Source organism: Pipistrellus hanaki (genome assembly GCF_964339955.1).
Source record: "Pipistrellus hanaki genome assembly, chromosome: 1".
NCBI classification, from domain to species: domain Eukaryota; kingdom Metazoa; phylum Chordata; class Mammalia; order Chiroptera; family Vespertilionidae; genus Pipistrellus; species Pipistrellus hanaki.
Genome location: NC_140503.1, coordinates 145986638 through 146014230, shown reverse-complemented (window position 1 = coordinate 146014230; position 27593 = coordinate 145986638). Strand labels below are relative to the sequence as shown.

The 27593-nt window shown below is 39.3% G+C and overlaps 1 protein-coding gene across 1 annotated transcript in view; it reads right to left on the bottom strand.

Moving 5' to 3' along the window:
• Positions 1-27593, bottom strand: part of MANBA (mannosidase beta) — an 87314-nt gene that overhangs the window by 2687 nt on the left and 57034 nt on the right. The window contains exons 11-16 of the mRNA XM_084901793.1: positions 25629-25796; positions 19810-20028; positions 17348-17512; positions 5406-5550; positions 3242-3384; positions 1486-1743 (exon numbers count right to left, since the gene is read on the bottom strand). Coding sequence (XP_084757919.1) covers positions 1486-1743; positions 3242-3384; positions 5406-5550; positions 17348-17512; positions 19810-20028; positions 25629-25796 — 1098 coding nt within the window. The remainder of the gene's footprint in view (positions 1-1485; positions 1744-3241; positions 3385-5405; positions 5551-17347; positions 17513-19809; positions 20029-25628; positions 25797-27593) is intronic.

Below are 27593 nucleotides of genomic sequence, written 5' to 3'. Positions count from 1 at the left end.
AGATGTTTTCAAATCAAGGATTAAGAATTTCTATATCATTACTTCTAAAGTAAATGTAAAAAATCCTCCCAGTTTAAGGCTTCTCAATGAAGTAAAGGGTCAGACACATTTAAAATTCGAGAGAATGGACCTTTCCAGAAAACTATTTTCAATCACTACGTGTAGGAGGAAAACGAAGGACAGGGTTTCAATCAACTAAAGAGATTCCAAATTCTCCAGCTGCACGGTTTTTATCACAACACAGCCTGCTCATGCCATTGTTTTTCTTGACAGCTATAAAGAGATTTGATAATTAAGCTACTTTGCAGCAATAAATCAAGAGCACAGAATGAATAATTTAAAGATTAATAGACTCGACTTAAAATCTCAAAATCAGAGTGCTCCTCCTGGCTCCGATGCTTCCCTGAGCATGTTCCTGGAGCGTGTCAGTCCCTCTAGACGTGTCTGCTCACTTGTAAACACAGATGATAAAGTGGATGAAAAATGGGGTTCTGTGGAAAGTGACTTCACAGGGTGATCTGGTCATAAATCCCTAACTGGGCAGGTCATGGTGGGTGGTCACGCCCACACCTATCACTTCTCTAGGAAGCGGTTTGTCTTTGACTTAAGTAAACCCTGCCCGTCACTGCTGTGTATCTGGGTTAACACACCTTTTGAAAAACCGGAAGTGATGGAAGGAGACTCGACTTAGGGTGGTGAACACACCATACAGGGCACAGGTGATGTGTTGAGGAATTGTGCACCTGAAACCTGTATAATTCTGTTAACCAGTATCTATCTATAGATAGATAGATTAGATTAAAATAACTGAATAAATAGATAAATAAATAAAGACAGACCAGCAGTACTAACCTGGAAGGGGTACTAACACTCCAGACAGCACGCAATCTTGTTAACTATCCTGTAACACAACCCCTGTGTTGCTCCCTCCCACCTTCATGCAATCTTCCTCGTTCCCTCCTTCATTTCATATGCATAAAAGAAGCTGCCAAGCTGTTATTCTCTGGAGCATTTAAGATCTTGCTCCTCAGCATGTACCATCAATTTGGCTCAAATAAACTCTTATGAAAATTCTCTACAGGTTTGACCATTTCTTACATCAACAATAATACTTCGGGGTTGGTGCACTGAAACCTCAGGACCGAGTTTGGCTCTCTGGGGTGGGACAATGGGGCGGGGGGGGGGGGGGGAGGGGGGGAGCGGCGAGAATCCCTGATGACCCTAACGCCTCTCCCTCCACTGCAAAAGCTCGTGTGGGAGGGCTGATGGGACAGCAGGAGTAGCAGGAACCAAAAACTTTGACAAATGCTGAATTAGAAATGAAAATAATTTGGCCTTTGTTTCCAGTGGAAAGCAGCCAAAATTCCCCAGGCCTTGGGGGAACTCTGTTCCAAGGAAAAAGTTAGCAAACAGCAAGATGCAGAGGGCCTGCCCTGGATCCGGGCGGCTCCTGAGGCCACAGTGACCCCACCGCCTGGTGCTTACAGTGATGTCTGCCTTCTGGAGCCCTTCAGCCTCCTTCAGTGAGGACAGGAAGTGATAGTTGGTTGAGCTCAAGGGTTTGCTGCTGGTTGACAGGTAGAAGGAGACCACACAGCTTTGCCGTGTGCAATGCCCACATCTCTGCAGCATTTCAGACACCGGCTCCTGATAGAGGAGGACAGCATTCCCTGCTCTCATCACCAAATCCGGGGTCCAGTGAGAGCACACAGGCTTCAGGGAACTCCACCTGTGCACTCTCACCTGCGGAGAAACAACACAGAACAAAACCAAACATTGCTGGTTACTACTTTTATTATTATTGATTTTTTATTTATTTATTTATTTATTTATTTATTTATTATTTATTTATTTATTTACAGAGAGGAAGGGAGAGGGATAGAGAGCTAGAAACGTCAATGAGAGAGAAACATCGATCAGCTGCCTCCTGCTCACCTCCCACTGGGGGTGTGCCCACAACCAATGTCCATGCCCTTGACTGGAATTAAACCCAGGAATCTTCAGTCCACAGGCCAATGCTCTATCACTGAGCCAAACTGGTTTTGGCTGGGTTACTACTTTTTTAAGAGGAAAATAATAGTAATCATTGATGAAAGGTGAAATAGCAGGAGTGGTTAAGATACTATAAAACCCGGGTTTAACCTCAGCCCCACCAAGTACTAGCTGTGTAACTATGCAAGTCCATCAGGGTCTCTGTTTCTTGCTTCCTAACAGGAGAATAATTGCAGCACTAACTTCTCGGACTGCTGTGAGAGCTGAATGAAGCACGGTACCCAGGCCCCGCCATTATTCCAGAAGCATGACCTATGCTCAGTGTCCTCCAAACTGTAGCGCCCAAGACTTGAGTTTCAACCCTTTCTTTTCACCTAGCATTGTTTTCCTCCAAGTTTACTTGTATGCATTCTCAATAAAGCTATTTCCTGCTTTCCATGATTATCGGTAAGCTTACATTTAAATGGCACTTTATAGTTTGTAATCCAGTTGCATCTAGTTCTTTTATCCACTACCCATAGAAAGCCTTTTAGAAAATAGATATTGCTGGTATTGCTCAGTGGTTGAGCATCAATGTATGAACAAGGAGGTCAGGGTTCAATTCCTGGTCAGGGCACATGCCTGGGTTTCAGGCTCGATCCCCAGTAGGGGGCATGTAGGAGGCAGCCCACCAATGATTCTCTCTCATCATTGATGCTTCTATCTCTCGCTCCTTTTCCCTTCCTCTATGAAATATATGAAAATATATTTTTTTTTAAATATATTTTATTGATATTTTACAGAGAGGAAGGGAGAGAGATAGAGAGTTAGAAACGTCGATGAGAGAGAAACATTGACCAGCTGCCTCTTGCACACCCCCCACGGAGGATGTGCCTGCAACCAAGGTACATGCCCTTGACCGGAATCGAACCCGGGACCCTTCAGTCCGCAGACCGACACTCTACCACTGAGCCAAACCGGCCCCGGCAATAAAAAATATATTTTTTAAAAAGACAATAGGCTGGTATCATTTTACAGATGAGGAAACTGAGTCATTAATACATTAAGGCTTAAGGTCACAGAATAAAGAGCAGTTTTATCCTGAAAAGGGGTATGCTGACTCTGGGACAGCCCATTTTCTACTCCAGGCACTAGAAACACTTTGTGACAAATGAATTTCTCTTTTCTTTTTCCCTAAAGAAAAAGCACCAAATAACTAAAAAAATAATCTAAAACTCTCCATCACAGAGAGAAAATCCAATCAACTTACAGTGAGCGTCACGATACTGTTCGAGTGAAGGTCTGACACCCCGTAGATGAAAAACACTCCTTTATCCTCAAAACCCACTGGCCACAGCGGCGCGAAGAAATTTCGAGCGAAGTAATGAAGCATTTTCCACTTTCCTCCGTACTCTGGAAAAGTCAGGAAAGTGAGGGTGTGGGCAGGGCCAGGCAGTCAGAATCATCACCCCCCTGGCCCGGCGGGTAGGAATCTGTCATGATTCTAAGGACTGAGAGTGGAAGGGAGACCCACACAGGTCGGGAACCCACGTTTGCTGAGGCTCTGAGCATTTTGAACGTTACTATGTATTATCCTCACATCTGGGGAAGGCACACCTTCTCAGCCATTTTTCAAATGAGGACACAGGGGCTCAGACAGTTAAGTCAAACACGCCACAGGCCATCTTTTGGGCCCAGAGCTGACTCCTTGCTCTGGGAGCTCAAGGCGCCCACGCTCCTTTTTACTGTTCACACAAGGAGGAGGAAACCAGTAGCACTGGCAGTGAACACCTGCTATGAATACTCCTTTGTAAGAATGATGTAGAACTAACAGTCTCCTGTTACCATGAGCACAAGCCCTCTGAGGGAGACAAAACAAGCACTGTCACTAATGTGGCTAGCAAGTTCTGACCGGAGAACACCCAACCAGCAATTAAGGGCAGTTGTCAGTTGCCAAGGACCTGTAGAATGCTGTGCCCTGTTGGCAAGTCTAGTATGCTAACCCCACAAACTAAAAAATATGTCGCCCTGGCAGGTGTGGCTCAGTTGGTCATCCCATGTGCCGAAAGGTTGCCGGTTCGATTCCCAGTCAGGGCATATGCCCAGGTTGCAAGCTCAATCCCTGGTAGGTATATGGAGAAGGTAGTTGACTGATGTTTTGCTCTCACATAGATGTTTCTCTCTCTCTCCCTCTCCCTTTCTCTATCCTTTATAATAAAGAGCTAATATGCTAATGGTCATCGCTGTAAAGACCAATCAGCAGGAGGCTGCATGCACAGCAAGGCATGAGAGGGTGGTCATCCGAGGAGGCAGGGCACTTCCTTGCAACAGTGGGAGGCAGGGGGTGGGAGGTGGGTGCCTCCTCGCGAGATTGGGCCTCTAGTAAATAAGCAAATACTGCCCAAGTGTCTAAACAGTATCTCTTCATCCTGTGTTAAGGGCTATTCCCCCAATGCTCTACCTGTGATTCTCATCCAATACCCTTTTGTGTGGTTGGAATTGATAAAGAGTTTAGCCACATTTTGATCAATTTGAATTTGATCAAAACTCCAGTTCCCCTCAAGAGGTGACCTTGCACTAATCAAAGCCTGTGGTGAATGGATTTTAGACTTTTATCCGTAGCTGGTTTAAGAGCCTTACCCAACAACATGGCCTTTTAACTTCACTGCTTTGCCTCATTTTTGACCCCAAACTTTTGTTGGTATTAACTGAACTTTGCTTCAAACCACCTCTGGGGAAGGCCAAAGATTCCTCATTACTTCTGGATGGTTCTTCATGTACCAACGTAGAATAAATTCATACTGCAAGGGCCATGCCAGTCATCTCACCTATTGCCAGTTGGACGGCTTCAGTTGAGAACCCTTCCTACTTGACTTCTGACTCTGCTACCTCCCCTTTCAAGAGATAAATAGGGCAGAATAAAGATGCCTTCACAGTCTTAAACGGGAGGCAAGCAAAGGGACCTCCTAACACATAGTGGGGCCAACCTTCCACACGGTTGAAGTCTCCCAAACGGAAGAAGAGATGCATAAGTAAATGCCCCTTTGCCTTGGAACATCCTCTTAAATTCAAATCTAAGCACTAATTATGACATGTAACAGATCTCCGTGCATGAATCTGCCCACCTCATTAGCCTGCTTTTGTGACATTGCACAGCACAGAACTCATAGTGAGGCTGCCTCTCAGGCTCCTGGAAAGACTCGGGGGGGGGGGGGGGGGAGGGGGAGAAACAGTTCATCAACCAGCTGCTGGAGAATCTCCTCACCTCAGCCTCTTGGTTTTCTCAGTACCTCTCCCCACAGGGATTTCTCTCTCTCTCTCTCTCTCTCTCTCTCTCTCTCTCTCTCTCTCTCTCTCTCTCTCTCTCTCACACACACACACACACACACACACACACACACACACACACACACACGACATGCTGAAGCACTTACCTAGAGAGGCCCAGGAAGGAGCCTGCCAGATGTCATTCAGCTGCCAATACAGCGCCCCCATCGTGTGCCCTTCACCGTCCACTATCTCGCTGCGACTGCGGCGGTAGAACTCAGTTTGTGTTTTGACACACTGGGCCTGCATTACCTGAGTCGGGTGAACATGAAAATACAGGTGTGACTGTTTAGTCTGAGAAAATTACAGATTGTTCGTCCTTAAAGCAAATGGAATAAATCAGAGAATTTAATTAGCATTACTTATATCATTATTATACTAGATCTGGAACTACCCCCTTAGCATCAGAGAAGCTGTTGTCTGTAAAAGCTGGTTGGTTTGGGAGGCTTGGTGTTTGACTCATTATAGCAACTGGGTAATCAAAGAGGCAGGACGGTCTGAAGGTTCTTTGCTAAAGGTGGTGTAGGCAACAATGGGAAACAAAGACTTATTCCAGAGCAAATGCTATATGTAGTGAAACACTAAGGTTTTTGCAGTGATGGCTTTATTAATATTTGCAGAGCTGTTTTTTTAAAGCTTTATTAGAAAACATTCTGTAGGAAAAATACCTTTATTTTGAATCTGATCCTGACCAATCCCTATCCCCTTTTTTTCTAGTCAAGCAGTTGTTTTTATATCATGACTTTTGAGAACGTAAAATTTCTTGAGAAAGAACGTAATTCCTTCATCATGGCAGAAGAGATGGTAAACTGCAGCAATGAGATAAGTGAGTTTAGTTGTTGTTTAAGAGGCAATAACCAATTCATGCAGGACCCTTAATGACTGTCATTATCATTGAAAAATCAATCTCTTTTATTGATGCTGTTGCTGAGACTGTGGGTGTCACATGCTCCCAGCTTGGAGTTGCAGTTCGGAAAGACTCATAAATGGGAGTTCATTAGGAGAAGTCACTAAAGAGAACATGGAGAGATGGTCAGGGCTGCAGGATTCCTCAGTCAGAGGAAAGGATGGTCTTAGAGGAAAAAAGAAGGTTTGCATATCCGGTCACTAGAAGACTAAGCCCAGATGCCTTCTTATAAAGCTGAGAAAACTAGCTAAAGGTAGAGCCTTTAGATAGAAGTAGGCTGGCTAGGGAAGAAGTCAAAGATGAAGTGATGACTTACATGAGGCAGAGCCATAAAATTCCAGAAGGATAAACCAAGAAGAAATCGTGGCCATTCAATCTATATATATATATATATAAGCCACTGCTTTATGGGCTGTGTGAGAGGGAGCACAAGAGGAAGACTGAGGAGGCCCTCATCACACCGATGAGTAACAGCAGGGGGAGCATTTCAGGAGCTGCTGGCCAAGCACAAGCATCGAATGGCAACCACCACGGACACTCCACTCTGGGTGGCGGCCACATTCTGGAAACCCCAGAACCTGAAGCAAAGTCTGGGCCATTTCTGAAGCCAAGGAACATAGAACACCTGACATCACCCCCAGGGACTTGGCTCCTCTTGAATGGCATTCAAGGAGGGGTTCACTGAAGAAGTTTGGGACTGGCACCACTTTCCTTGGATCCATATTTATCAAGCAGTGTGAAGAAGAAAAAAGCAAAACAGAATTCTGAGGTAAAAACAAAATATCAGTGTATAACAGAGAAAGTAGTCAAGTTATTTCTTTCAGGTAAAAATGACCACTTTTTTTTTTTATATAGAACAAAGCTATAACCTATTGAAACAGTCATATTCCAACTTAGTTAGATCAAATCCAAAGGACAACTAGATATTTTACTGATGTTCTTCATAGAGATGGCCTGGATTGTCTTTTTCTTCATGGTTAACTTAAGCTTCTTTTCAGAAAAAAGAAATCTGATGGTTGTCAAATTATTTACATCACTCCACATTTTCCCCATCTTTGTTAACATATAACTCATTTAAATTTATAATTTTACATTCTGCCCTCACTTAATTTTCACATAGATATATTTCCATGTGCTGGCACTTTCTATATAGTTCTGTGCTTTAAACAGTTATGTAGTTATATCATAATTTGAATTATTCTCCAAATATTAGGCCATTTTTTTTTTCTTTAAGTAAAAAAGCAAAGAACATTTTAAGTCCCAATTAATTTCTTCACTTCCTGCATTGCCTCTTTTGATAACATGACAAATTTTAAACTCTTTGTTCCATATTGCTATATTATGATCCAGTCAAGAAGTTGCCATAAACTGGTGGCCTCCGGGCTCAACCTAGCCCACATGGGTCTTAATTGGCCCACATGCAGGTGTTTCATGTTTCTTGTTGTTGATTGTTTAATGTCTTAAGGCAGGGCCTCTACAATCTGTTTTGCCACGATTCCCAGTAATCATACTCTCACGCATTCAAAATTACCTGCCTATAAACATTTGAGTTTTCAGTCCCTAAACTATTCCAATTTTCAGAACTCCCTGCAATAATTATTTATTTCTGTTCCTAAGTTCCTTGCTGTGATTTACCTTTTGTAATTTAATAGGTAAATATGAATAATCCTTTAAATTTTTAAACTAAAAAAAATTTAATGCAAGCAAAGCTTCTAACCCTTGCAAACTCTAAGTGGTAACCTATCATACCGTAACTTCGTGTGAAGAGGAGAAATCAAGACCCTTGAGTATTTCGGGCTCTGCATGGTGCAGTACACTTAACAGACAGATAACATGGACCTGGGTTTATCCAAACCAAGGGGTGCCTGTCTGGACGAATGAATGGCATGTTTGTTTAAAAAAAATGCACCAGTCCACTTCCCACCACTCTTCTAAGGGAAACTGTATAATCTTAAATCTTTGGACTCTCTCTGGAACTGACTCTTGCCCTTTAAAATTGTACACTCATGCACACTTTCCTAAAGAGGGCAATCTTTACATATTTAAAGATAAATGCTTGGCCATTTCCAAGGTTACTCAGTCCCAGTGTTAGCAGACAAATCTTATTTTAGTTTCAAAAATAGGCCTATATTCAGCAGCTTGCCTGATTACACTTATGAAGTCGATCTCCTTAGAGAAACAGATGGTATGGTAAAAAGAAACTGGGCCAGGACACCGAGACCTAAGGTTCCAGTTCCAGCTCTGCTCTGTGATGGAGGTTACCAGCTGTCTTCAAAAGCCCATCCTCCCCTTCCCTCTGAGTAACAGATTTGTAGGTGAACTGCATGTTCCAGAATCACACTCCAACCCTTGGAACTAGGAGTAGCCATGTGGCTAAGTTCTCCTGACAGATGTGATTTATATCCTTTATATAATCACTTAAAGTTATCTTGACAATAAGAATCTTCCAAGAAAGCATTGTCCTAAACTAAGATATAATTCACACAATACATTAAATTTATTGGAGTGACATTAGTTAATAAAATTATATGTTTCAAGTGTACAATACACATTATCTGTACAGTGCATTATGTGTGTTCTACCCAAAGTCAAATCTCCCTTTATCATATATTTGACCCCCTTTACCCTTTACTACCTGCTCCCACTGATATCTGTGTTCAACTATTGTTCATTTTTTGCTTTCAGTTTTATACCCCACATGTGAGTAAAATCATATGGTTCCTGGCTTTTTCTGTCTGACTTGTTTCACTTAGCATGATAGTCTCAAGATCTATCCATGCTATAACAAACAGAAGTATTTCATCTTTTCTTATGGCTGAGTAGTATGCCATTACTTCTATCTACTACATCTTCTTTATCCAATGATCTATTAAGGGACACTGGTTGTTTCCATGTCTTGGCCTTAGTATAATTGCTGGTTGTGCATTACCTAATTTCAGCAGATTTTCATCACCCCAGAAACAAACAATATACTGGCTAACAGTCACTCCTCTTTCTTCCCTCTTCTTTGCTTCTGGAAACACTAATCCACTTTGTTTCTATGGATTTGCCTATTCTGAACATTTTATAAAGTGAGATAATACAATAATGTGGCCTTCTGTGACTGGCTTCCTTCATTTACCATGTTTTCAAGGTTCATCCATGGTGTATGTATCAGTATTTTATTCCTTTTTATTGCTGAATAGCATTTCATTGTGTTCTTATCCATTTATCAGTTGATACATGTTCGGACTGTTTTAGCTTTTTTGCTGTTATGAACAATGCTATGAACATTTATGTACAAGCTTTTGTGTCAACACATGTTTTCCATTTTCTTATATATATATTTAAGAGTAAAATTTCTGAGTCCTATGATAATCCAATATTTAACTCTTTGAAAACTTTTCTACAACAGTAGTACCATTTTACATTCCCACCAGAAACATATAGGGTCCAATTTCTCCACATCCTTACTGTGATGGTTAACTTCCTTACTGTGATGGTAAACGTGACTGAATTAAAAAATGCCCAAATAGCTGGTAAAACATTATTTCTGAGTGTGTCTGTGAGGATGTTTCTGGTGATTTTGTAGATTGAGTAAAGAAGATTCATCCTCACCAATGTCAATGGGCATCACCCAATCAGTTGAGGGCCCAAATAGACAGAGAAAGGGTGAGTTCTCTCTCTCTTGTTAAATTGGGGCATCCAACTTCTCCTGCCCTGGACATTGGAGCTCCTGGTTCTCAGGTCTTCAAATTCCAGGACTTGCACCAATGGCCTCTCAGATCTCAGGCCTTCAGACTCGAACTGAATTACGTCACTGGCTATCCTGGTTTCCCATCTTGCACATGGCAGATTGTACCACTTCTTAGCCTCCATAACCATGTGAGTCAATAGCTATAATAAATCTCCATCTATACTAGTATTTTTACTTTCCTTTTTTAATTCTAGATACTTCACTATCTATGTACCTCACTGAGGTTTTGATTTGCATTTCCTTAGTAACTAATGGTAATTAGCACCTTTTCATGTACTTACTGGTCATGTTCTTTGGAGAAATACCTATTCAAATCTCTTACCCAATTTTAATTGGGGTGTCTTTTTCATTATTGTGCTGGATTTATTAAGTAATTTTTCATCTATTGAAATGATTATATAGGTTTTTGGTGGGGTTTTTTTGTTTTGTTTTGTTTTTTGTTTTTTGGAGGGTTTTTTTGGTTTTGTTTTTGTTTTGCTTTATTCTATTAATAGGCATTTGGCTTTCATATAATGAGCCACTGTTGCATTCCTGGGGTGAATCGCAATTGATTATGGTACATAAATTTTTTATATGCTTCTAGATTTGAATTGCTAGTATTTTGTTGAAGATTTTTTCTGTCTATATTAATAAGGAATATTTATCTATAGTTTGCTTTTCTTGATATGTCTTTGTCTAGTTCAATGCCAGAGTTATAATGGCTTAAAAATAAATTAGGAGGTAGTTTCTCCTCTTCTATTTTTTAGAAGAGTTTGTGAAGAATTGGTGTTAATTCTTATGTTCTTTAGAATTCACTAGTGAAGCTATCTTTGTAAAAGGAAATTTTTATTTTTATTGCTGACTCAATTTCCTTATAGATTTTTTTTCAGATAGTCTATTTCTTCTTGAGTCAGATTTCATAGATTGTGTCTAGTAATTTATCCATTTCATCTAGGTCAGTGGTCAGCACACTCATTAGTCAACAGAGCAGCAGTTTGCCAAAAAATTGATACATACAAGTATATTACATTTATATGCATCATATTCTGGTAATTTAGCAGTCAGGCAGATGATCAGCATTCTTTGAGTGTCTACTAAATGCCTGGCCCCAGGCGATGAGGTGCTTTGTATATGCCTTCTCATGTAATTCTAACATCTCCAGACATCTGTGTTACTAATTCCATTTATTGTGCAAGACCACAGAGGCTCAGAAAGACTAAGTATTTTGTCCAAATTCTCAGGGCAATAAATGGAGCAGGTTTCTACTTTTAAAATTATATCCCGTCACAATTTAGATAAGAGGAATTCTATAACTACTGAGGTGTTTGTTTGAATTAAAATATCTATTTTCAGCAGGTAAGTAGAACAGACATCAGAAATTTGGTACATTAAGAAAAGATCTTATTGTAATAATAGAGAAAATAAACAAAACCAAAAGTTAGTACTTTGAAAAAATCAGCAAAATAAAAAATCTTTAGCCAGACCTGCCAAGGGGAAAAAAAAGAGAGAGAGAGAGAGAGAGAGAGAGAGAGAGAGAGAGAGAGAGAGAGAGAGAGAGAGAGAGAGAGAGAGAGAAGACTCAAATTACTAAAGCAGGAATGAAAAATGAAGCATTACTATTGACCTAACAGAACTAAAAAGGGCGAAAAAGGGATACTATAAACAACTGCATGACAATAAGTCGTATCACCTAGTAATTTGGGTCTTCTCTTTTTTTTCCTTGGCCAGTCTGGATAAAGATTTTTTATTTTGCTGATCTTTTCAAAGTACTAACTTTTGGTTTTGTTTATTTTCTCTATTATTCCAAAAAGACCTTTTCTTAATGTACCAAATTTCTGATGTCTGCTCTACTTACCAGCTGAAAATAGATATTTTAATTCAAACAAACACCTCAGTAGTTATAGAATTCCTCTTATCTAAATTGTGACGGGATATAATTTTAAAAGTAGAAACCTGCTCCATTTATTGCCCTGAGAATTTGGACAAAATACTCAGTCTTTCTGAGCCTCTGTTTTCTCCCATAATAAATGGAAATAGTAACACAGATGTCTGGAGATGTTAGAATTACATGAGAAGGCATATACAAAGCACCTCATCGCCTGGGGCCAGGCATTTAGTAGACACTCAAAGAATGCTGATCATCTGCCTGCCTGCTAAATTACCAGTACATGATGCATATAAATATAATATACTAGTATGTCATAGGCTATATTAGTAATCTCACCTTCATTCCTCTCCATCCACCCTATCCCCTTCTTAAAAGCTCAGTGTGGCTTGGATCTTCCATCACGTCTCAGTGATGTTTACCAAACAAATAACTATTCCCGGGTAGCAACTGTCATCAACACTGGGCCCACTGAGGCACAGCCTGCCTTTTGTTCTTCTTGTGATCAAGTTACCTGAATCATGGGAGGATGAAATGGGCCCCTAAAGAATATGAATCTCTCAAAGACATCTCCAAGCATCTAGCCCTCTTTACACACTCAATAAGTATGTGAAAGAATAAATAAAATCACTAGAGGAGATATAAGCTAAGGGGTTAGGAAAGACTGTCAGTAGCCCCGCTTCCTCGCTAAGAGCCTAGTAAGAGTCCAAGCTGCAGAGGAAGCCACTTAACAATTAGATTAGATGTGTCGGGTAGCTAATCAGTCCTCAGCTAAGCAGTGAGGTCTGTGTGACACAGCTGATGCGGGTGTGCCTGGGTACGTAGGTTATGCCGAATACAATACAACCGCATGTGGTAGAAGAATAAAAGGTGAGGAAAGATTGGTTTTGAATTTTAGAAGAATTAAAGAGGTAAGAGCCTCCCAGGATACCTGTGCAGTTTATAAGATAAAGAGAACATAGGGAAGCATCTACTAGTAAATATGAAGAAATTTACTACACAGCTTCCTCAGCTAAGATTATTTTTGAAAGTTGCGAAAAATAGCTCTAGCTGGTTTGGCTCCAGTGGATAAAGTGTTGATCTGCAGACTGAAGGGTCCCAGGTTCGATTACTGATCAGGGCATATGCCTGGGTTTCGGGCTCTATCCCCAGTGGGGGGCATGCAGGAGGCAGCTGGTCCATGATTCTTTCTTGTCATTTATGTTTCTATGTCTCTCTTACTCTTTGAAATCAATTTTTAAAATTTTAAATAAAAGAAAGTTATGGGAAATAATGCTAAATAGAATGTTTTGAAAAAGTGGCACACAGGCCAGCACCCTGTTCTTCAGAACAGTATGGCGGTCTGTGAGGGAAAGGATAAGAGGGGCAGTGAAAACAAAGAGAATGGACCACAGAAGGGTTCAGTACACAGTTAAAGATGGCTGTTCTAAAATCAAGGTAGCAAGGCAGGGAAACACTTTTTACCCCACCTTTCCTGTCTGTCTTTCAGTCAAGAAAATCCAACACTAAGAAACAAAAAATCCTACTTTGCATTTTTTTTTTCATCTTCAAACCCATCTAATAAAGCAGAAAGTCCCAAGGTGGAACCGACAAAGACAGGTCCAGTTGTGAGCCAAAGGCTGATGAAACATTAGTGCTCAACTGTCAGACAAAACCATCACCAACAAAAACCAGCAACATAGAAGGACACTTGCCCACCAGTTCCTAAATACCTCAAATGCTAACGAGTTCAGACAGAATTATTCCTGTCAGCTCTCTGAATATGGTTTTGAGGAAACAGAATAAAATATCAGTCATAAGATGAACAGCTGGGAGGAGGAAAGCCAACATGAAAAACAACAGCTGAAAAGGTTCACAAACACACACACACACACACACACACACACACACACACACACACAGATAATCTTGTTTCATATATTAAAATAAGGAGACTTTGATAAAATATTGGTTACAAAAAGCTAATAAAAATGAAATGTAGCCAAAATCGGTTTGCTCAGTGGATAGAGCGTCGGTCTGCGGACTGGGGGGGTTCCAGGTTCGATTCAGGTCAAGAGCATGTACCTTGGTTGTAGGCACATCCCCAGTAGGGGGTGTGCAGAAGGCAGCTGGTCGATGTTTTTCTCTCATCAATGTTTCTAGCTCTCTATCCCTCTCCCTTCCTCTCTGTAAAAAATCAATAATATATATATATTTTTTTAAATGAAATGTAACACTTTCAAAGGGTCAGATATCAACCTTATCTTTGCACTTGTGTTCTATAAGGTAATTTCATAAATTACACATCACAATGGCAAAACTTCCCTAACTGATAAGATTATTATTGAAACTTTGAAATTCTCTTAACCAGTTTTTTGCCTTTTAACAAATGGAATTCTTTTGGCTTACAGTTATCTGCTTCAGCTTCTATCTAAGGCTTTGCATTTTCATACGGGAAAAAACTGATAAGGATGAGCATGAGTTTAGATAAAAATTAGTACATTTTTGGTGCTAAGATGCAAAATGTAAATGTGATCATGTTTGACAAAAAATTTGTGATCTATTTCATATCAACTCATATGACGAGGGTTAGGCTCTTAAGTTTTTTCTTAGAACTTGAAAAGGTAAAACAGCAAATAACTAAGCAGTGATTTTAATATAATTTTAGATAGTTCATAGTTTCATGAAATCTTAGCCAATAAAAAAAGTAAAATGGAAACATTCAAATGAAATTATTATCCAAAATTCAGTTCAATCGTTTTGTAAAAAGTTAAGTATAAGTCTCCTACATAACTCAGAAATTTCACTCATATATTTCCATCTTAGAGAAATTAAAATACATGCACAAAGATCTGTATGCAAGTATTCATAGCAGTATTATCATAACAGTCAAAAGTTAGTAATAATCCAAATGTCCCTCAACTGATGAGTAGATGAATAAAAGATGGCATATTCATTCAAGAGAATACCATTTAGCAAGAAGGAGGAAGGAGGTATAGATATACACTGTTATCATGGAAGAACTTCAAAAACATTATAGTTAGTAAAAAAAGCCAAATGCAAAAAGATCACGTCTTATATGATACCAGTTACATGGAATATTGAGAAAAGTAAAACCTGTAGAGACAGAAAGCAGATTCACATTTGCCTGGGGATGAAGGGGAGAAAGGAGAGTGAGTGCAAATAGGACAAGGAATCCTTTTGATATGTAAGAAATGTTCCAAAATTGGAACCTAAAACAGTTACAAGACTTGATAAATATAGTAAAAATCACTTCATTGTACACTTAACATGAGTGATGTTTATAATCTGCCAATTATATTTCAATAGAGCTGTTTTAGAAAAAGTCCAGGAAGGTGCAATATATAACTTACACAGATTGTAAGTGTACAACTCAGTGACTTTTAACGTATGTACACACCATGTAACCGGCACCCAGATCAAATTAGAACAGTTTTAGCACTCACGACAGTTTCCTTGTACCCTTTTCTATTTGTAGTGTACCATCCCTTCCACAAGAGTGGGTATCACTAATTTGCTCTCTATCATCTTAATTCATTTTGTCTATATTGAAACTTCAGTGTTTCTTTTGCTCAACATAATACCTGTGAGATTCATCCAAGTTGATGCTAATATCAGTAGTTCATTGTTTGTTATTGTTGTTGTTTTTGCTGTGGAGTATTTGCTGTATAAATATACCATCATTTGTTTATAAATTCTTTTGTGAAAGAATATTTAGGTTGTTTCCAGCTTGAGGGTATTATGAATAAAGTTGCTATGAACATTTATTTTAGATGTCTGTTGACAGACATATGCACTCATTTTTCTAGAGTACATAGCTAGAACTAGAAATGCTGAATCAAAGAGTAAGCAAATGTTCAGCTTGGGTAGAAATTGCCATAACATTTCCCAAAGTGGTTAAACAAATTTCCACTCCTACTAACAATGTCTACAAGTTTCAAAAAAAAAGTTTCAGCTGTCCTACCTCCTCACCAACAGTTGGTAGTGTCAATCTTTTTAATTTTAGCCCTTGTGCTAAAATTACTGTGAGAAGAGGTATCCCGGCATGGCTTTAATTTGCATTTTCTTGATTAAGAATGGAATTGAGCAGACTTTCCTATACTTTCTGTCCATTTGGATATCTTCTTTGATGAAGTGCCTATCTGAAGCTTTTGTCCATTTTTTTTATAGGCTATCAGTCTTTTTCTTATTGCTTTTAGAAGTTCTTTATTGTATAATATACAAATCTTTTATCAGGTATATATCTAACTTAATGGTGCTATTGATATACAAATGTCCATGTTAATAAAGTCCAATTTATCATTATTTTCTTTCACAATTACAGTTTTTGTGTCCTGTTTAAGAAATCTTTTCCTATGCCAAGATAATGAAATATTCTCTTATGTTTTCTCCTAACTTAGAAAAGCCTTATTGTACTACTTTTTACAGTGGAATCTTTATTCACTGATCAAATTACCTTTTGTCTAGTGTGTCACAGTTCATTTATTTTCCCCTAACGATACCCACCATCTATAGCACTGTTCACGGATAAGACTATCCCTTCCCTCAAGATTGCAATGGTATCGTGTCCTTAAGTCAGGTGACTGTATTATACATGAGTCTGTTTCTTGACTCAATTATGTCCCATTTTATCCTTGGGAAATGCTACTGTTTTAATTATTTGAACATTATAGTAATCTTGAGCTGGGAAACATTTTTTTAAATTTCCTTATTAATTAAGGTATTACATATATGTTCTTATTCCCCAATTGCTCCCCTGGTGTCTGTGTCCATCGGTTAGGCTTATGTGCATGCATACAAGTCCTTTGGTTGATCTCTTCCCCTTACCCCCACACTCCTCTACCTTCCCTGAGGTATGACGTTCTAATCGATGCTTCTCTGTCTTTGGATCTGTTTTTGTTCATCAGTTTATGTTGTTCATTATATTCCATAAATGAGTGAGATCATGTGATATTTATCTTTCTCTGCCTGGCTTATTTCACTTAGCATAATGCTTGCCAGCTCCATCCATGTTATTGCAAATGGTAAGAACTCCTTTTTTACTGCAGCATAGAATTCCATTGTGTAGATGTACCACAGTTTTTAATCCACTCATCTGCTGATGGGCATTTAGGCTGTTTCCAAATCTTAGCTATGAACATAGGGGTGCATATATCCTTTCTGATTTGTGTTTCTAATTTCTTTGGATATATTCCTAGAAGCGGAATTACTGAATCAAGTGGGAGTTTCATTTTTAGTTTTTTGAGGAAACTCCATATTGTTCTCTACAGTGGCTACACCGGTCTGCATTCCCAGATGGGAAACATTTTAATGCATACATTTTTGTTGATCTTTCTGAGCTATTCTTGCAAAAGAGACAAATGCCAAAAATTAACTATTTCAAGTCTTACATGTCATCAAACATCTATTTTGAAGAAGATGAACTCCTTAATCAGTAAAAATTAAAAATAATTTTCACCATATACCAGGAGGTTTACAAAACTTACATGATCTCTTATGTTAACTGCAGGAACCTTTTGAACTCCGGATGAGAATGCCTTACCTGGGTAAGGTAAATGGTATCTTTGAATTCACGTAATGGATCTGTGTTGAACGGGAGTTTGAAATGAAGTCCAGCCTGAAAAAGCATTTCATGGTTACCATTTTCATGATGCTGTCGATGACTTGAAAAGTTGCTGTTGTAAGACCAGTCCACTTCAGATGAAACCTTTTGAGAAAAGAATAAGAAATTGGGAAATTAGTACTTTTCTACACATTTCTGATAAACTCTATGCACTGGAATAATATCACAGATGTTTTCTACATCACATTTGTTAGTGGTGAAAGAGCAGCCTTGTACAAAATTGAATCACAAAGCCAGGATTTCGCACCTATACCCTTCCTTATTCAAACCTAGGATATTACAATGTGATATTTCCACTGAAGGTCTTATCAAAATATTATTCCTTTTATAAACATTAGTTATGTGTATTTTTATCTAAAAAATTAATCCTAACATGAGGATATGTTTTTAGAGATTTTAGGGGGGAGGGGGGGAAGAGATCACAGCTCAAATCCCAATCAGAGCACATGCCCAGGTCAAAGTCTCGATCCTCAATGGGATGTGTGCAGGAGGCAGCTAACCAATGGTTGTCTCTCATCATTGATGTTTCTATCTTTGAGTCTCGCCCTTCTTTTCCCTGAAATCAATAAAAAACATTTTACAAAGAATACAGCAATTTAAAAATCACTTTTAAGTAAAATATGACTTATAATCCCCAGCAATCATGCATTGCTCAGACCAATCACCTTAAAAGGAAAAAGTTATTCTTTAGGCATTTATTTATACCAAACATAAGTAATGTACATTAGCCATATTTAATGTGGAAGTTTTTCCAAATTTTATACAGTTTAGAGACAACTTAGAGAACATGAATTAACTCCTGTTATTTATTTAAAATAGAAATATTAGTATTATAGTCATCTGTATACATCTGAGATGCACATATCAATAATATTATTTTTTTAATGTTTCTTCCTTTTTAAAGTCTGAAACACACCTCTGGGCCTCTCAACCCTCTCTCTGATTGGTAATGATCCGAATGTATCCCATAATCAGTAACCCTATTCTTCTGTTGTGTGGAAAACTTCCCACCTTCTGATAGTTGTGTTTTGGAAGTCTTGTATCTTTCATCTATAACAATGTTACCAGGAAGAATTAGGTAAGGTTCTAATTGCTTTTAAGAATATTAACTCATTAATCCTCATAACAACCATATGAGTAGACACTATAATCACCATATTTAACAGATGAGAAAATCAAGCACAGAAAGGTTAAATAATTTGCCCAAGATCTAATGCTAATTTGTACAGTCTAGTTCCAGCCTCTAGTTTTTTAAACCTAGATGCATCTGAAGAAAATAAAACAATCATATGGCCAGACTGGCCATGATGAATAGCAACAATAGCTTACATTTTATGGGCTCTCACTATGTGGCAAGAACTAAGGCTTCAGAGAGATCCAAGATGACGGCATAAGTAAATATCTAAACTGCTGCCATGCACAACAATTTCAAAACTACAACTAAAAGACAAAACGTCTATCACCCAGAACCACAGAAAGCTGGCTGAGTGGAAGTTCTACAACTAGACTGAAAAAGAAAAGAGCATTCAGGGCACAAGCGCTGAAAAACTGAGGTACAGGGGTGCGCACGCGACATGGGCTGTCAGTGGATCCCAGCTGGTGGCGGGCGTTCCTTTCTTCAACCCAAAGAGAGACAAGCTCCCAATCTCTCTGAAATCCAGTTTCTGGGGAGAAGCTGGACTGTCTGCCATCAGGTCAAAAAGGGAGGGTGGCAAGAAATATTCAAAGTGATGAACAGCAAGAACCTACAACCAAGATTACTCTACCCAGCAAAGCTATCATTCAGAATTAAACGTCAGATAAAGAGCTTCACAGACAAGAAAAAGCTAAAACTGAATCTATCTGTGAAACTGAATCATTAGGAACAGAGAAAGTGAAATGCCATACTGAAAATCAAATACACCAACATGAAGAAAAAGGAGGAGGAAGAAGGGTGGGAAGTGAAAGTGGAGAAAAAAGAAGTGAATGACCTGATCGGATAACATTAGGCAAAGACTTATTTATCACATTCATTTTTCATACTGTGATAAACTTTCCAGTTCTGAATATCTGTAAAAAAAATTTTAAGTTGTATGATATACAGAAAGTAGCAAGTGGGAGTTATTTTCATATGTAATAATAAGTCAGGCTTAAGCATCCACTGGCTCCCCTTTTATAATTAAAAGCAATATAGAAAAGCTATCCCCAAAATGATGACTACAAGAGTTTAGCTCCCCAAAGGTTAAAGAAAAAAAAAAAGTTATCTTCTTCCTAAAATGTGATTTAAAATAAGAAGTAGATTTCATTTTGTTTTCTGAAGCACTGTTGAGCAAGTAACATATGCCCTACCCTCCCCCCTCCCCCCATCATTCCGAACCACTGGGAAATCAAAGATGGCTTACCTTTTCTAATGTACTGAACGAAGGCCAGGACTGATATCCATATTCAGATGCAAATCGAGCTTTTGGAAAAATGTTCCAATCCCAGCAATCACTGATATAGTCATAAAAATGTACATCCCCAAAATGATTGTCATATGGATCAGTAGAGAGCCAGCCTTCTTCAATGGATTTGATCCCATTTGTAGGACTGGATGTGATAAAAGGACGAGTCTTGTCTGCCTGAGTTCAGAAACAAAATGGTTTAAAGGATAAGGTATAATTTACTTCTTCAAATATACTATCAAGACCCTGAAATGCCAAGCAGCCGATAGCAATGTAATTGAACCACTTGCCTTCTTCCACATTAAACAACCACCGGCACCTCTCTACTATTTGCCAATCCTTTCTGTCTATATGTATAAAAGCCTAAGCAACTAGTCTGACCACCAGGAGGCAGACGCTCAACACAGAGGCTGCCCCCTGGTGGTCAGTGCGCTCCCACAGTGGGAGCACTACTGCTCAGCTGACCGGGATGAGCGGGAGCGGCTCGTCCCCTGATCCCCACAAGCCACGCCGAGGGCCTTTAGTCCTTTGGTAATTGACACTTAGCTTGTTCCTCGCAGCAGCTGTTCTTAATCTTTTTCTATCATGTCTTCCTCAACTTTACCTTTTCCCATGATGGGTAATATACAGGCTAGTGCAGATTATCTCAACCTTGGCACTAATGGCATTTGGGGCCTGATAAAGTGTGTGTGTGTGTGTGTGTGTGTGTGTGTGTGTGTGTGTGTGTTGGGGTGTCCTATGCATTCTAGGATCTTTAGTAGCATTCCAGGCTTCTACCCACTAGATGCCAGTAGTGCCCCCTTCCCCCACCATATATATATACACACACACACACACACACACACACACACACACACACATTGCCAAATGTCCCCTGTCCCTTGGGGTCAAAAATCACCTCCTCTTGAGAAACACTGGTCTAGTGGTTAAGAACAGAGGCTATTGAGTCAGGTGGGACCAAAATTTAAATCCTAAATCAGAACATTACTGGTTTGGGATAGGCGTAAGCCTCAGTAGCCTATCTGTAAAATGGGGAAAACAGTGCCTCCTTCATAGGGCTATTGCAAATGGTAAGGAACTTATGTGTGGAAGAGGTAGCTAAGTGTCCACCAAAACTCATGCTCCCGTTTCCAAAATATATAGAGCTGCCCCTAGGAAGGGGCTTCCTAGCTCCTGCACCTCTGTGGACAAAGGCACCTTATTCCCATCCTCTTCCCCAGGTTCAGGGCCTCGGAGAGGGCAGAGCTAGAAGGCGGAAAGGGCCTGTGTCTCGGAAAGGAGGACGGCTGCCTGTCCATCGGGGGCAGCCAGTAGTAGAGTTAGTGAGTAAGAAATGTTTATTATGCAAACCAGTGCAACCCTGCCAGCAGCCTGCAGATACATACATAGTGTAGTGCCCAGCACACAGGGGGAACGCAAAAGGTTTTGGTTATTATCGCCTCAACAGATGAACTCACTTCCCATTGGGCTGAGAAGAATCGTTCATTTAGCAAATATGTATCAAGTGTTGATTGAGAGGCGGGCATTTTGCAGCACTGCAAAAATAGAGAAAACCTGTGACGCTGTCCAGTATTCATACATCAAATCTCTGGAGCGCTGGCTATGGACCAGACATGCAGCTCTTTCTATGTATGGAAGTGTCAGCAGGGAGCAGGACAGGCATCTGGCTGACCTCTTAAAAGAATAAATTGAAATCTAGTGGTGAAACCAGATGTTGAACAAGTGTGGGGTAAGAGTGATGAATGATTTGAAGGAAAAGTACAGGGCCTTTGAAAACAAAACATATTCTAGAAGGTCACTGAGGCCTCCCTGAGAAATAGATTATCAGAAAATAGATTTTTCTGTTAAGTTTCCCTTTTTTTGTTATATCTATTTTTGTTTCTCTTCTGTCATAGAAAAAAACAAAACACTCATTTCTTTTCTTTACCAGCCTTTCTGTCTGTGTTCTGGCTATCTCTTCATTTTACTCTGGAACTATAGCCAATCAACTAACCTCCAGTCTTTAAAGAAATCTCTCTCTATTGCCCCATTCCCTCAGCCTAAGGACTCCTCTCATCCTGATCAACAATTCCCTCTGATCCCTGCAGTCCAGCAGATTTCTTTACACCCACTCACTCCTCAGCCCCTAAGTTCTCAATCATTCCACTTGGTTAAAATTGTTCTTGGTTTTAGTTTGGTTTTTCAAAAACTATCCATGGACTTCTACTTACCAAACAAAGCAAAAATCCCACACTCTTCACTCTCTGGTGTGCAATAAATGACTATTACCACCCACTGTTTCTGAAGTGCTCGCCACCCTGGGGCTCATTCACTACTCTTTCTCCTTAGACCTCTCTGATTCTTCTTTCTCCAGCAGCCCTCTCCTTCTCCCAGGGACAGAGCTCTCTCTTAAGCCTCTCCTTGTCAGTCCCCTCTCCCAAGGCATTCCCTTTCACCAAATGTTCCCATCACTCCCGGACTACTTCACCTCCACACTCTACTCCCAGGAACCATCTCGCACTTCCACCTGGCTTGTCTGGCCAACATTTCAAATCCAACCATTTCTCCCCCTCTCTATTTTACCGCTCCCCTCCCTCCCCCCTCCCCCCGCACCCTGCATTCAGTCACTCTGAATTCAAATATTATTCAGCCCCTCATTTCCAGCCTCACTCCATTGAACTCTATTACCTACACTGAATGGCCAGATTATTATGTGTTCAGAGACCATAATAATCTGGCCACTCAGTGCATACCCAATATGACCATGAGTAATTAATCTTTGTAACCCTCCAATGCCTTCATCTCTAAACGAAGATTATATTACTTACATTCCAGAGTAGTTATGAAAATTAAATAAAGTCTATAAAGCACTTATATCATTACTATATAATAATAGTATTAACTAATTAATACAATAATCATAATTAATATATCACTGTCTGGCAGTTATTATTCTCAATAACTTGATATTACTGGGGGGTTTTCATAACTGGTTTCTTAACCTCGAATCTCTCACCTCCCTAATTCTTTGCTAGTAAAGCTATCTTCCAGAATGGATCAGATAAAGATCCTCCCTCTCCCCAAATATCCACTAGCTTCCTACTGTCTAATGAATAAAGCCCAACTCCATGATATTCAAAGTCCCTTTAAGATTTGTTTCCAGCCAGACTAGCGTGGCTCAGTGGTTGGGTATCAACCACCTATGAACTATGCATATGCCTAAATTGCAGCTCAATCTATTATATATGGGGTGTGTGCAGGAGGCACCCAATCAATGATTCTCTCTCATCACTGATATTTCTGTCTCTCTCTCTCCCTCTCCCTTCCTCTCTGAAATCAATAAAAAATAAATATTTTTTTAAAGATTTGTTTCCAAGCTGACTTTTCTATCTTTAACTTTCCAAGTTAGGAATCCTTTGCTTCAAGCACTGGGCACTGCTAGCTGCTTCCTTCATCTTTTTACTTTTATTCACATTGTTTTATTGTCCTAAAACACCTACTAAATAATCCTTTGCCTCACATTCTACTCCACCTTTAAGGGTTGGTTTGAATGTCACCTTTTACTTAAAAGCCTTCATAGATCTTTCCATTTAAAAAATTAAGGTCTTAAAAAAATCCTATTAATAAAAGGATAATATGTAAATTGACCCTAAAGGCGAAATGACCAGGAACAACTGGTGCTATGAAGCGCATTGACCACCAGGGGGCAGATGCTCAAAGCAGGAGCTGCTCCCTGGTATCAGTGTGCTCCCACATGGGGAGCTCTGCTCAGCCACAAGCTGGGCTGACCACTGCTAGTGCAGCAGTGGTGGCAGGAGCTTCCTCTGCCTCCTTGGCGGTGCTAAGGATATCCAAATGCGGTTCCTGGGCTGCCAGCAGATGTCTGACTGCCAGCTTAGGCCCGATTCCCCAGGGAGCAGGCCTAAACCGGCAGGTGGACATCCCCCGCAGGTTCCCGGGCTGCAAGAGGGCACAGGCTGGGCTGAGGGACCACCCCCAAAGTGCACAAATTTTCATGCACCTGGCCTCTAGTAAAAAAATAAATGATGGTCTTCCACTTAGTTCCCACCATGCTCGCAGTACATTTTTTATAGCACTTCTTTCACTCTGCCCTGTAATTCTTCCCATGTGTCCCCTGAGCGCAGACTGGAAGCCCAGGAGGAAAAGTTTCCCCACAGCATTGGGAAGGAGGCTTCGCTCCTCATAAAAGGTACGCAGCAGGTGGTGGTTGAATTTAAAACATAAAAACGCATGGTAAGATTGTAGGTACTCTTGAATTTTAAACAATATTCTGTTATAATGGCTTTGAAGTAAAATTGGAGAAGGCCAATCAATTGGCCTTAATCAATCAAGCTTGACTTGATCCCCCCACACCCCATTCCTCCAGTTTCTTGAAAATTTGGTAAGATGAGCCATTCAGTAAAATCACTAATGAGTCTCTCCTTAAAAATATCTGCCCTTGATGATGCACTATGATTTCTTTCCATTTTTGTATAAGTTAATCTTAAGGCCTGATTTTTACTCTATCAAATGGCCCCTCTCAAGGTCATGACCATAAATGCTTATTCAGACCAAGAGATACCATAAGATAAACCAAGGGAATGACTATTTTTTAAGTATGATGTACAAGAGGAAGCTAATGATTACAATTAGTGTGTGGATAGATCAAGCATGGTCCTTTTCATTAAATGCCTAGTTCTTTCACAAAAATCACAGTAATGATCATATAGCACTTAATCCTGTCCATCTTCAAATAAATATTTAAGTTCAAAGATGCAGTGTTAATATTAGATATTAAAGTCTGTAACTATCTGAAGACCTAGCTTGCTTAGTAAAACAAACCAAAAATGAGAATGATGACTAGCATGAATTAAAGTCTACTATGTGTCTGTGTAATGCACTTTCCATTCATTAACTCACTTAATCCACATACCAACTCTTAGTAGTTAGGGCCTATTGTTAACCCAATTTTATAAATAGGAAAGTGGAGATTCAGTAACTTGCCCAACATTACATAGACATGTAGTGGCCCAGCAAGGACTTGAAATCATGACCACTTAATACTTAAGCTATGAAATGAAAATCATTAGGTATAAAAATCTATTTCTTAAATCTATCAGATATGAAAAACATAATACTAATACTGTGAGTTAAAAGACTATAAAATAAATGTTCTATAAATTAAAGCTTCAACCACCACACTTGGTGAATAGAAAAATTCTTCATGATACATGACTTAGCATATCAGGAAAGCTAAAAATTTAAGCCTATGTTTTTCAGGTAATCCCACTGAAGTTTCTTCACATAAATAGAATAGTGCCATCAACTGGGCATATTTGGGTACCATAATCATATAGTATTCTTTTAAATATATCCTGTATAGAACTGCTTCAGGATATAGGCAAATACTTAAACTACCTAATTACAATTAAAACTGCAAATACAATCAGATTATTAAATCACATGATAAATATTGAAGTTTCTAATAAGTTAAATTTTTAAGGCACTATATCAAAAACAAATAAAAAGACTGTTTCCTCTACCTGAAAAAAAAAAAAAAGAGGCCAATTTGTATTAAGATTTAATATATATGCAATTAGTGTGTGGATCGATCAATAATATCTATTTGTGTAAATACAAGTATGCTATGCCTGTCAAACAAAGAATGTTGCAAGAGAACCACCCTAAGTGGAGCTGGGAACCAGCTCTTTCCTCTACATTTGCACCTTATATCATACACCAACATATTCATATATTATATTACACAGATAGCAAATTCTACCTTAGCATTTACTTACTTCCAGAACAAGCTCTCGGATGTTTTCAACGTACAATTTCACATAATCTTTCATATAAGTAGGGAGGTATGTGAAGTCTATGCTATACCAATTCATCATTAGCGCTGCTTCATTTTCATTATTTCCACCCCATATGATGATGGAGGGATGAGATTTCAGTCTCCTGATCTAAAATGTAAGGAAACATAAAATAAATTTCAAATGCTCAACATTAAAAGAAAAATTCAGAGCTATAATAAATATAAAATTATAGCCATTGAATTTCTGCACATAAATTTAAAATTTTTCTAAATACTGATAAGGTAAGGCTGCTCTTCTCTGATGTTCAAAAACTGAAGAAATTAGCCGGCACCGGTTTGGCTCAGTGGATAGAGCGTCAGCCTGTGGACTGAAAGGTCCCGGGTTCGACTCCGGTCAAGGGCATGTACCTTGGTTGCGGGCACATCCCCGGTGGAGGGTGTGCAGGAGGCAGCTGGTCGATGATTCTCTCTCATCAATGTTTCTAGCTCTCTATCCCTCTCTCTTCCTCTCTGTGAAAAATCAATAAAATATATATATTTTTTTAAAAACTGAAGAAAATATAATTTCTTTTATTAAACGTGACAAATAAATCAAGCTCAGCATTATCTGACTCGGCCACAACAAGGTTCTAACAAGTGCAGAATGCAGGAGATGTTACATTAAATGACAGGATTAGTCATCTCAAGAACAAGTTGGAGCTTTGAGTGAAGATACAAATAAGGCAGAACTTAGGCTGGAAGAGGTATTGAGGTTCCCATCCACCAATGTCAAAACCTGTAAGAACTAGAGAAGGTTTTACATAGCAAGTGAGTACCAGAGATGACAAACATATGGAATATTCTAAAGGAAAAAAAAATAGATTAGGGCATCAAGAGGATGTCTCCTGAAATAAGTATCAATGTCATGTCTTAAGAAATCAACTAAGGCTGTTACTGAATCTGTCTAAAACCCTGCCAGGCTCCAGAATTGAGGTATGAAATCAAATAAACAAGCAAACAAAATTCATAGGCACAGACAATAGTATGATGGAGAGGTGGAACAGGGTATAGGAAGAATAAATGGTGACGGAAGGTTTGACTTGAGGTGGTGAATACACAATACAATATAGAGATGTCGCATTATAGAACTGTACACCTGAAACCTATACAATTTTATTAACCAATGTCACCCCAATAGATTAAAAAAAAAAGAGACATGGGGAAAATATCCTTTTGTGTGTGCTATACATTAAAATAAACTGTAAGAATTTGCAATAAAAAGTTATCAATATTGAAAAAAATTGAGGTCTGCATGACCTGGGCTCACTGTGGGTAGGTCCTACGTAAGGGGAAAGATCCAGCCAAAGGGAAAGATCTGACACCCTGGGAGATGCACCCCAGCAGAGGAGGGCAATTACACCTTTGAGGACAGCAAAGGGAGTCAACAGTCATGAGAAAGCCTTTTGGAACATGGTTTAGCAATAGAACCTCGGTGGTGTGTACCATTCTCTTGCACAGTAATAGATGATCATAGTGATGGGTCCCAGCTGCTGCTTCCACTGTGGTCTCCATTCAAGATGCTAAGTAATTCACACATGATACAGCGATGCATTAAAGAGATATATCTCATTTTTTTAAAAATTAACATCCTGCGTTTTTCCAAATCATCCTTATAAACAGTATTTCCTTTATTTGCCTCTACATATGCCCAGGTAAGTGAGGCTGCTACCAGCAATGACTGGAATGTTTGTGGTGCTGGTGATACTGAAGAGGAGAGAAAACTTCAGTGACTCTATGATACCCTTCAAACTAACTGAGAATTTCATGGCAAGCTTCCATTTGAAATGTTAACCAACTCTGCATTAAAAGTCTCCTCTTTTGGAAGGCACACAGATATACTAAATTATTTGTGTGAAAGAAAAGTAAAGAAAAGATTGAAATGTCTGCATCCTAGCTCAGTTGGTTG